This window comes from Macrobrachium nipponense, chromosome 8 (genome assembly GCF_015104395.2).
Source record: "Macrobrachium nipponense isolate FS-2020 chromosome 8, ASM1510439v2, whole genome shotgun sequence".
Taxonomy (NCBI): domain Eukaryota; kingdom Metazoa; phylum Arthropoda; class Malacostraca; order Decapoda; family Palaemonidae; genus Macrobrachium; species Macrobrachium nipponense.
This window is the reverse complement of record NC_087203.1, coordinates 7,545,444-7,557,701: the sequence shown is the minus strand read 5'-3', so window position 1 is coordinate 7,557,701 and position 12,258 is coordinate 7,545,444. Positions and strand designations below refer to the sequence as shown.

Sequence of the window (12,258 nt, the reverse complement as noted above, 5' to 3'; positions counted from 1 at the left end):
GTTCCGGCTTACGACGATTTTCGGCTTACGACGCGTCTCAAGAACGAACCCCCGTCGTAACCCGGGGACTGCCTGTATATATATATATCATTCATGACCCTACTATCATACCTAAGATGTCCAAATTCTGCGTCATATAGAACATCATTTATTAATTTTTTAGCAAATTTTCGTTGTTTATCGTCAACTTTACGCAATTTACTTGTTATTAATTTACCAAAACAAATCATATTCATCTTCTTCACGTGCTCCCAGTAATTTGTCCCCAATGATGTCTAGAACTACGTCAGGGTTGTTGCTCACTGACGGTCCCCGGTTGGCGGCTCCGTTTTGCAGGTGGTAATGGAAGGGGTCTTGAAGCTCCAGGCTGGGATGTAGACTGGCAGTCCATCTCGATCACATCCTTAAATTGGGACAAAATAACATGGATATTAGTGTTATTGAATGCAGCAGTATTAATAAATATCATTATGCATTTATCTCCACAGTTCCCACATTCCGAAGGAGGAATGGTGCCAGATTGGTCAAGACTTCGAAGAAATGTGCAAGTTCCCTAATTGCCTGGGCGCTGTAGACGGGGAACATGTAGCAATTGTTCCTCCCCCTAATTCAGGATCTTTCTTTTACAATTACAAAGGATTTCACAGCATGGTTCTCATGGCAGTCGTTAGCGCAAATTATGAATTTATATTGTGTGACTTTGGCACTCATGGGAGAATTTCGGACGGTGGTGTAATTGAGAGAACAAAGTTTGGGGAGAAGTTGCCAACAACACACTGATTATACCAGATCCCGTAATAATTAGGTCCTCAAATCGGACCTTGCCTTTTGTATTCGTGGGTGATGACGCATTTGCAATGAGACCAAATTTTCTGAAGCCATTAAGTCACACAACAGGAAAGAAGGAGGAACAAGTATTCAATTATAGATTGTCTCATACCCGCCGCGTTGTGGAGAGTACATTGGAAATATTAGCTTCTAAATTCCCCCATAAATCCCGATGCAAAGAATGCAGTTTCTGTGGTCAAGGCTTGCTGTATGTTGCACAACTTTCTTCGGCGAGAGAGGGGTAACCGTAATAACAGGGCCTGTAACATCCTTCTGATACCCAGCTAAAAGAAGAAATGGAAAAGGCATTCACCCCATTAGCTATAGAGCGTAGACACATGACCTACGAGGCAAAGGAAGTACGTAACTTGTATTTGGAGTACTTTAATCAGGAGGTAGGGTTGATTGGTTGGATGATAAGATGTAATGATGAGTCATTGTGCAGGCTAAATATCCATGTACGTGGTCAACTCTTGTCACTTACTGTTTATTACTGCTTATGTCAATCTATATCCCAACAGTAGGAGATTTTTAGTACCATTGGAATGTGTGAGGGTTATGTAAAAAAATACAGGCAATTATGAAATAAGAAAGGTGTGCATTTATATTCAGTATAATGAATTATTATCTATATTTACTGAGTATTATTCCTTTCACGCTCAGGTGACAATTCATTTTTCAAGGTATTAAGACTATTTTATTCATATTAGGAAGTGTATATGGATGACGAAGGGAAAATTGCGCAATTCTTTACACTTTTAAGTTTTTTTTATTTTTATATATATATTCTTATAGAGCTGTACAGAATAGTTTGATGATTCCAAGAAAAGGCTGCAAAAATGCCTCACGAGCGTGAAACGTTTTAATATGATAATTAAAGGTGTTTACATACCTCTTCAAAATTTGGTGATGAAGTTTTTGATGTTTCTTGTCACGAAGGTATAAAAAGCTGGTCGTAGTACCACAGACTTGGACGATAGACCTCATCGGGTAGCTGCCCAAGACTTCTTTGAATTTTCAACCTTTTTTCATTTCTTTCCTGAAGGAACTGCGTATGTTGTTTATCTTCTTGGTTACCGTGTCACGGGTAACACTCCCATTCTTCTCTCGAAGTTTCTTCACCAATGTCTCATACGCTTCATTTTTTCATATTCGTGTTTGAATAGTCTTTACTCTTAGTTATATTGTAAATATATGGTTGTTCAAAGAAAAGAATGTGCCTGAACGTTTGATTATAATAGAATAAAAGCTTCGATTATAAAAAACCAGAGAGATATCAAGGCCATTTTTGTAAATAATCTATTGAATAAAAACTTAAAGAAAAAAAATATTCCATATACATGGATGTTGCTTGTATACATCAATGAATTCGTTCCAAAATCTTTTATCCACCCAGATGTCTGACATAGTGCTCGCCTACTAAATGGGGTCTTTTACTGCGACTTTTAACCATAGACTGAGGATAAGCCTGCAGGCCGCGTCGAAGACACCTCACATACATACAGGCCGGGTCGGACAGGACTCGAGCTGTCCGGTCGCCTGTGAGTTTTTCGAACCTTAGGAATAAATCCCGCCATACACGACAACGATACAGTTAAACCACGCCCACAACGTTCTCACCTGAAGGCTTGCAAACTGAGCGTGAATGGGGGCCCTAAGACTACGGTATGGTCAAGTCTTATGCACATACCGAGGTTAACTACAGAATTCCTAGTATCCTTACAAGGTTTCCTATTAATGCTGTTTACCACAATGTGACAGTATTATAAAGGATTCTAATACGGCAGAGCGCGATATATATAATTCTCTCATCCTTTCGAGAAACGCACACAACCTTTTTAGAATCGGATATTGCTCAAGAGAAGTTGGGTGAGTCGGATGGGAAACATTCTCTTAGTGGCAGAAGTTGTTTCCCTGAATGGACTATACTACGTATATAAAAGTTTTTTCCCACTAAGAACGGAATTAACATGTGAAGGATGTCGGGTACCATAAAGGCATAGATGTTATGGCACATAATCTAAAAAGAACTACAAGGAAGCGCCAGCCTGGCGCAAATTGCGCCAGAAGCGCCAGTCCGCGCCAGAACCACCATCCAAGATATTTTCTCATTTTAGCGAGTTATTAACCTAAGAGTCCAGTAGCCTCTCGGACAGCAGGCTCGGTAACGGCAAGATTCGTTCCTGATTTCGTTACCCATTTAATCGAAAAGGGGTCGCTTACAAGGAATGATGAATGATTTATTTTAATCACTTAGGCCAATTCCACGACTCTCTCATATCGCAAAGAGCATCGAGAATCTCTTTTTTTCGCCCCTGTTCGCGTTAACAAAAGAGAACCTATTTGGGAACAGACACGGAACGTAACGATCCTTAAGAGGTTCGATGCAAGATTTTGCATGTCCGTGAGAACCTTCTCGATCGAAGATAATAACTGTTAACGTATGTCTAACATTTATTGAAAAGAGTTGTGAGAACCTGCGGAAAGTCTTCTTCATAGATCTCTTTGTAAGGTAGAAGACGAACAGGCTTCCTTTAGACTGCTTCCTTTTCCTCGAACCAAGAGAGGTAGCAATATAAGACATCTTTAAATTTAAAGAAGGGGAATAAACTTTAGTCTTTTTTCCCCTAGTTATAAATTCTTAACAGATATTAAGATAATTGGGCGTCAAAGGAAGAGAGGATGTATGCCTCATTTTGGCCTTAGAGAGGTTGGATTCACAGAAGTCACGTTCTTCTCACAGCATGTTTCGTAAGGCTTTTCCAAGAGTATCTGGATATTCTATCAGAATCTATTATAAATAGACCTAAAAAACCTCTCCACTCTGAGTCTGTCCGCGTGCAGACTGACCAGGAGTGGACATGAATGAGAGGTTTTTTCAAGGTAAATGACAATAGTCATGGCTAAGACATAGAATTGCTGCAGATCGTGCTAGATGGAATGAGGAAACTGTCCTCTTCCGATACCTCTGTGAACCACATAACGAGGTTTTTTTCTTCACTTTCAGAGGGAAGAATCACCTATGTATATATCTGATATCAAAGAACGCAGTAAAAGGCTATACTCTGTCTCTACAAGGGGAATTAGAGATAACAGAGGATTAAGATCTTCGGGATCTTATACGATACCGCAATACGACAAGAGTAGGATATCATGTACTTCGAATGGATCTTTTTGTGGCCACAGATTCCGTGTTCCGACAAAATGGAACTGCTCCTCATCAAACTTCTTTGAGGAAGTTTATGAAGGAATTCTTTGTTTCTCTTAGCCCTAAACGACCAAGAAGACAAGTGAATTTTTTGTGCCATTGGGCATCTCGCATCAGATTCAATGGAGACTCGGCAATGGGTTCTTGCCAGCATAGTATGTCTGGCAAAGAACTAATCCCTCTATTCCTGACGCAACGCTTTCAGATAGAAGTTTCGTTGCCCAGGCAGGGTACTTACAGTTTTCATCTACAGAAGAAGAGATGGTGGTTTAAACGTTGCCTACAGAGTCTTCGGGGTGCGATGAGGGCTCAAAAATGCTTCCCAGAAGGTATTCAGAAGGATACAATAAGAGCTAGAAATCAGGGCTCCGCCCAATTTCAGCTCAGAGTCTCCTTCGATATCCAGACTCCTTCCCTTCCTTCGGGCAGGATAGGGAGGGATTCTGCAACGAGGAACCTCATCAACATGTAAGAAGAGATCTCGTTAGCAAAAGAAGTGTTCACGAAGGATCCTCCTCGGAGGAAGACTCTTCTCTCTCGTATTGTTAGATATCCTGTCGTCTACTGGGTGTAGCTGACTAAAATCACCTCCCTTCCCGCCAGGGGCCAAAAGCTCAAAGGGGAAGAATTTCTTCCACCCTTCTCCAGTCTCCTGATAAAACTATGTGGTTGTTCAGGACTCTCGGACAATGTAGCGCCAGCAGGCGCCAAATGCCAATACAGGCGAAAAACGCCAGAGGCGGACAGTTCCAAGGAACTCTGTCATGGTCGGATACTGAGAAGGAGCGGGCCTCCAACCTTTGGCGCACAAATGCGCCAGAGGCGAACAAATCGGACAGATATAAGAGTGTCCGATGTGGACATCGCCAGACAGCCTAGAGACTCTTCCAAGCTCGAAGCTCCAGCAAGTGTGGAGGAGCCAAGCCAGGCGCGAGGCGCCAGCCAGGCTCTAGGAGCCAGCCAGGCTCTAGAAGCCAGCCAGGCGCCATCCAGGTGCCAGGCTCCTTCAAGGATAGGCTCCAGTCAGGATTGAGGATCCATCCAGGCGCAAGGCTCCTTCCAGTAAAGAGAAACCTAAAGCTCTGTCATGTAAGAGGGCTAGTCCCATTGATATGATACAGGTAAGGCTCTGCCATGTAAGTGGGTCAGCCCCCATTGGCACGATCCGAGAAGGCTCTGTCGTGTAAGCGGGCTACCGCCCCCATTGACATGATCCAGAAGGGTTTGTCAGTCATAGGTCCCTACCTCGCTGAAACTCTTGAGGCATGCAGACTCATAGACAGTAATCATGAAGTCTTCTGCCAGGCTCCAGGTGCCTTCCAGGCGCAAGGCGGCCAGCCAGACGCAAGGCTCCAGCCAGGCGCGAGGCGCTAGCCAGGAGGAGGAGCCAATCAGGCACCAGCCAGGCGCGAGGCTCCAGCCAGGCTCTAGGTGCCATTCAGGCGCAAGGCTCCAGCCAGGCACGAGGCGCTAGACAGGCGCTAGGCGCCTGCCAGGCACGAAGCGCTAGCCAGGCTCCAGGCTTCACCCAGAAGAGATCTATATCAAAGAACGCCCTGGCCTTCTTTGAGACATTGTGATCTCCTAAGCACTTGATAAGTGCATTGATGATTCCTTTAAACAGCTGAGAATTAAAAGCGCATGAAGTGCGAGCTTTTCCGAATTCTTGTTCTTTCCCTAACAATATGTCATAAGGACATATTAGCTGTCACATACGGGAGATGCAACTCTGTGTTGACTTCCCATTATCCGAAGGATGTCAAGATAACCTTCGAGGGATCCTTCTCTCTTGGTTGATACGTGTCTGCGGATACATTGCTGGGATAGGGAGCCGATACTGATCCTTAACTAGTGAGTTAAATTTTATTTAACGTCGTGTTTTTTTCTTTGGGTTGTTTGAAAGGAGTTTGTAGATAACTCTTTTCAACTTAAGCACTAACCCTCGTGTTAGGATCAGGTGATCGGGATCGGTGTTGTGCTCCTTAATTATGCCACTAGGCCATAGGCATATTGTCATGTAAGAGGCTCTGTCGAGTAAATGGATAAGACCCCATCGACAGACCCACAAGAACTCTTAGCCATAGGTCACATCCTCGCTGAGGCTCTTGAGGTGAAGCAGATTCCTAGGCATTAGCCATGGAGTCTTCCGCCTGATCAAGTAGGAACCAATGGTTTTATTATTTATTACCTACAATTATGTTGTTTACCTGTCTATTCAGTAAATAGTTGTCTCTTTCCCACCACCAAGGGTGTCAATCAGCTAAGTATATCTGCTGGGTAAGTTCCATGTACAAAAATGATATTGTTAAGATACAATAAAGTTTTGTACATACTTACCTGGCAGTATATACAATTGATGGCCCACCCAGCCTCCCCTCAGGAGACAGGTGGAAGAGAAAATCTGGTTCTAGAACGGTAATCGTTCCTATTCCTGCCACCCCAGCGGCAGGGGCGGTAGATCACTTGACCTACCTGCAGCGTGTGCCGTGAAATTCGAATTTCTGTCGGGGACGACGGAGTCTATAGCTAAGTATATATCTGCCAGGTAAGTATGTACAAAACTTTATTGTATCTTAACAATATCATTTTTTGACTAGTAGGCCTATAACTATTTTTTCCGCGAATTTAAAAAAAAAAAAACTTTTTTTATATTGACGTATATAAGTCCAATCGGCACCCAACAGACAATTTATATCGACGTTTAATACGTCCAATCGGCGTTAAAGGGTTAAGTGCTTTACACTTTTATTTTGTCGAATATTGTTATCGTTAAACTATATATTGTAAATGAAAAAAAGTTTAATTCAGCTTAACTTGTAAGACCCAGTAGACCGTTGAATACAATTATAACCTAGATAATCAGTCAGTTTGAAGTACGAGCATTTGTTCGACAAACGATACAAAATTTTCTTGAAAATTTTATTCTTAAAAACTGAAAGTTTTACATAAGAAACATTTGACAAACAAGCTATGTACCACTGTATTTGGATATTTATACAAATGAAGTTATTTATATATTTCTTAACCACTTAAAAAATGATGGCTTACTAGTAAATATTCGCCTGTTCAATTATTCTCTTGTCAACGCCAAGATTTTGTTCCTAGGCCTAGGTATGTTAGATTTCTCTACTTTACACTTAGCATTCACATCACTATATTAACAATTTCTGGCCAGAAAGCAAATGAGGTTACCTACACACATTGCACTTCAAGTTATCATATGAAAGACTAAATTATACACCAAAAGTGAACAGAAGTAAATTATACACCAATAGTGAGCAGAAGGACTTTTAAGAAAATAATATTTTAAGCCAGTTAAAAAACAAGTGCATAAGCCTTGATACTAATATTAATGGATATTTCAATTAATAGCCATCTTTTCCATATAATCAAAATCATCATCATCTTTTATTCCTCAAAGAACAGGTAATCTCTACAAATAAGTTCATTAGTAACAGATTACATTGCAGAAGGTTTAGATTATTTTTTATGCCTATGAATCATTTTGCAACATCCAGGCAGCTTAAACACAGCCTAAAACTTCAACATTCAAAGAAAACTTGTTGTAATTCATATTTGTATTTTTTGAAAATATTGTTTTGACTGTTGAGCTTATTAGGTCTACTGTTATAACATTGCAGAGGTAATGTTGACCAGCCCGAGGAGCATGTGAAGTGCACTGTTATGGATGGCACTGTTAACCATATCACACTGTATTTTGAACTAAGCAGTGCGAAAAAAAGAAAAAATTCAAACCACACAGATTATGAATTTTACCTGTGCATAAAAGGATCATATTTTTATAACCATAATGCTAGCTGTGAATTTGCTAACTTTTCAACATGTATGACATTAGAAATAATAAACAAAGGTTTAACACTACTTGGCAACATTACGTTGAGTCTGAGAATCTGGACAATACAAAAAGAATCATGTTGCATTTGATTTGAGCATCAACGTACCTGTAATCTACTAAACCTTATTTTGTTATGTTTTCCGTTTATGTCCATATGATTTAAACTAGAATTGACAAAAATATTATATAGGTAAGTAAGTTTTATCTGCCAAGTAGCTGAAAATTTCACTCTTTCTGAGAAATGTCAAGGCTTTCATAAAATGCAATGCTGACAAGTGTCATTACTCCCCAAATTCAGTTTGTTGCAGTATGCTTTCATGCCTTGTAGTCTTTTCAACAAATAGGAGTAAACTAACACTGCTGCTTACAGTACATACATGGCTAATGAAAGTGTTATGGTTTCTGCTGTGTTCCTTTAGTTCCTGGCATTAAACATTGAATTTTGGTTTGCTCTTCTCACCAGGCTATCAAATTCTTCAGGAGTTTTACTTCCTGTTAAATTTAATGGAGCTTTTTATTTTTTATCGTGTATTTTGATTTTGATTCCATTTCCATAATAATTTTGTATATATCAGTTACCATGGAGCATTTATATAGGGATGTAACAAAGGTCTTTGCTAGCTTATATGGCTCGCCCTGTGAGCCCCCTCGGATGGTATCTTATAGGGACCTGACTATGAAGAGAGTGTTCCTTCTGGCTCTCAGTTCAGCCAAGAGAGGTGGAGGGTTGTTACACAGTCTTTCTTAAACTGTTTCCCACCTGGAGGGCTGGTCCTTCCTGGCCTTGGAATTCATCCCAGACCTCATGGCTAAGACTCAGAATCCCTTGGTCCCAGACCTGAGGTTTGAACAGTTCTTTGTCAAGGGAAGTAGGGAAAAGATGTACCTGGTCAGAGCCCTTAGACAATATCTGAAAAGAATAATCACCCTCAGGACAGCATGTAAAAGACTTAATCAGTTAGGCAAGACAAGGAATGAAATTTCAAAGAGCACCATCTCCTGGCTAGGGAGATTGCAACGAGGGGTTACTACTCCATGGCAGGTGGGGAGAGGTCCCTGGGAAGGTGAAGACCCACAACATCAGGGGATAGAATCCTTTATTGCCGACAAGGAGAATCAGCCATTCCTACAGGTCCTGAATGGGCATATGAAAGCAGCAATCCACGTTTGCATTCTTCTACCTGAGGGATTTGGTACAAGTCCTTGGATACCCTCACCCTAGGCCCTGTACAGGTGAAGTAAGGGTGTCCAGCTCTTACAGAGAAAAGAGCTCCACCTGAGAGGGCTACAGGGATACCAGACAAAGTACCTAGAGTAGGGGTGAGTACAGTACATAGGTCCCATCATTTCAGTTCATAGATTAGGCCTGTGATAGTACTTACCTGAGAATGGAGAGTTATGTGCAGGGCAACCAGACTACATGGGGCACGCCCACCAGGGGATAGCTGGGATTGATTGCCCCCCTTCCCAAGACTCAGTCTCCATTTATAAAAGCTTAGGCTAATATTCTATCAGAATAAATAAAATTTTTTATAGTAATTTGTATTTTTCTTAGGATAAGAGTCTACTCTTTCATAGGGGATTTTACTCACCTCAGGTTGTGTTGGCCCATAGACCTACCTGATAGGATTTTGTTTTAATTGTTAGTCAGTGCCAGCCAAAATACCCCTTGCATGAGAAACTCCATGTATGAAAGTCGAGGTTTGTTTCCGAGGAAAAATACAGATTACTTTTTAAGTTTGCAATTGTATACTACTATACTATATTTAAGTTATCGTTTAACCAGTGGGGAAATGAGTGGCAGAAACATATTAAGGCCATTTTATAGCTTAGTTGCTCCTACAGAAAAGCAAACAATTGCCTTTTATGTAGGAGTATTTCCTCAGCACAAGCTGGAGCAGTTGTTGAACTTGGTAACAAAGGTATTAACTGATGGTTATGGGGGTGACTTAGGGAAGACCCCTCACTTGCCTTTCATCACCATTTACTTTTTCCTGGCCACCAAGAACAGTAAGCGTTAGGCTCACTCTCTTATGGATAATTTCTTGTGCCTTGCTCTTTGCTGTGGGCATACTTTAGGTCACTTTGCATCCTATGTAATAGTAGGTCATCGTATATAGTGTTACTTTTATAATTTTTGGAAGGCATGTATTGCTGGCTGAAATTCTCTGCAATTGGAGAAACTTGGTAAGAGGAGTAAGAAGGATGATAAGCATTATCCAGCTTCTTCAGGAGGGAGTATACCTCTGATGATACCCCAGAACCCTTCTGATTCCTTCCTTTCTTTTTCTTTCATATGATTCTTCTGTCTGCTGGTAGTAATACCTCACCTCAGGGAGGTAGTACTCAAGCTGTGCTGAAGTCTGGCCAATCCCTGTCTTCAGAGGACAAGGTAGCTGTTGTTGGTGTACCATCAGCAGTTGTTTGTCTCTTGAACTCATCTGCCTTTATCTTTAAAGACACCAAGAGGTCATCATCTCTAGAGCACCTGCAGGAAATTTGGCCTTCTTTCAACATTCTAGGTCTTTGCCTGTCTTTCGTAGTATTCCCAGACAACTTGGCAGAGAAGAAGAGCTGAGTCTGGCATTCCCTCCTCATGTGTCTGCAGCTGCTTCAGCTTCCTTGGCTACTGCATAGGAAGGGGAGCCTCCTCTAGTGATAGCCCCTCCAGTATGTGATCCTCAAGTTACCTCAACCATCCCTTTGGTGTTGAAGACTAGAAAGATTTTGGAGAGATAGAGGGAGAAGTGCTCTCTGCGTTCATCCTCATCTTTGCCGTCCTCTTTACCCTTGGACACTCTTCCTGCATATAGAAGGGAGAAGAAGGATGGAGGTCTAAGGCCTTGCACAAGAAGTCTTGGCAGACTTGATGTGTGCCCTCTCCCATTCCAAGGGGAAGAGTGGGGCTCTCTGTCACCAGTGCATGATCTATGTGCCTCTGGCAGGACAAGTATTCCTGTACTTTCCTGCAAAAATTAGAGGACTGCTCCCTCCTCATCCAAATGTAAGCTCTCATATTCTCCACTAGATTAGTGTGCTGAAATAGCAATAGAAAGTATGAACATCATTATTAATCACAGTATGGAGTAGAGGATTGCCAAGTGTTGCAATTTTTATCCGTATCATTTGCACCTGGGCATAAGGATATGTATCTGACTACAATGCTTTAGCTGAAGGGAAATAATGGTTACCTTTCATGGCAGCTGCCTCTAGCTCCACTACATTCTGAAGCATATTTATCCAAAGGTGGGCAAAAGAGAATTTTAAATCTGTCCCCACAGAAGCCACAGTGGCCCCACTCCTTTCATGTCACAATTTAATGCCACTGAAAGAATTGGTTCCTTCTAAAGGCACATCGTGTTACCATTGCAACTAGTACAGGTCTTTGTTGATCCAGCTGAGGCAACCAAATTTCACTCACACTGTGAGTAGTCAAACTCGGTAGAACAATTCTTTCACTGTGTTTTTAGCACTTCTCACAAGAATTGAGGGTTTTCAAGCATTTACATATTACTTTGAGTTCTGTTGGTCTGAATAGGTCATATGTGTGAAGAAAAACTTGTTTGGTTTTCATCTAATTAAGATATTGTTGATAATATTGGATGACTCTTTCCAGTAGCTCACATTCATCAGGTGGACCTCAGGGAAGCATTACTACAGAGCCACCCAAAACTTTTCGCCTTATAAGCTGGAATTTAGATGGGCTTGATGAAAAGAACCTTAAAAAAAGGACAAAAGCTGTTGCAAAGATACTTGAAATGTAAGTACCGTATACTGTTGATTGTTATTCTTTTTCTGCGATTTTCTCTATACTATATGAGTGTAGGGTCAAATGACTTTGGCCACCCTTTTTGTGCTTTGTGTATTTTTGCAGAAATCATAGTTGTTAAGAGCATAAATGATATCTGTACTTTTTTCTGCCTGAATTTATAGTGTTTAGAGGACTGCAATATCATCAGTCATCTCTAATTATGTAAGAGAAATTGTAAACTTCAAGTTTTGTTTTATGTAATCTACTACATACAGGGAAAAAGCTGACATAGTGTTTTTGCAAGAGTTGATTCCTGCTACTTACTCATACTTAGAGGAACGTCTTCCACAATTTCATTTCATAGTTGGGAACAATGAAGAGTACTTCACTGCAACATTGTTACGGAGAACAACCGTGTATTATGATGGGCACACTGTTTATCCATATGAGAACACTCGAATGGGCCGTAACCTTTTGTCAGTTCAGGTAGGTATTGCTGGGGCTTTCTTATTCTTAATTTATACATTTTTATGCAGATGAAAGCCATTTTATGTTATATAAACCTTATCTTATTCTGATAGTCTTTATGATGAACATTGCCCCCCCCCCCCTTTT

General features: G+C 41.0%; 1 protein-coding gene across 4 annotated transcripts in view; it reads left to right on the top strand.

Annotated features, from left to right (window-relative positions):
• Positions 1–12,258, top strand: part of LOC135222607 (tyrosyl-DNA phosphodiesterase 2-like) — a 167,068-nt gene that overhangs the window by 48,937 nt on the left and 105,873 nt on the right. For 3 of the 4 annotated variants that reach the window (XR_010316297.1, XM_064260700.1, XM_064260701.1), the window contains exons 4-5: positions 11,509–11,652; positions 11,919–12,129. Coding sequence is in view for 2 of the 4 variants with exons in the window: in XM_064260700.1 (XP_064116770.1) it covers positions 11,509–11,652; positions 11,919–12,129 (355 nt within the window). In the remaining 2 variants the exon portion in view is untranslated. The remainder of the gene's footprint in view (positions 1–11,508; positions 11,653–11,918; positions 12,130–12,258) is intronic. The other variant, XR_010316298.1, reaches the window with a different exon arrangement.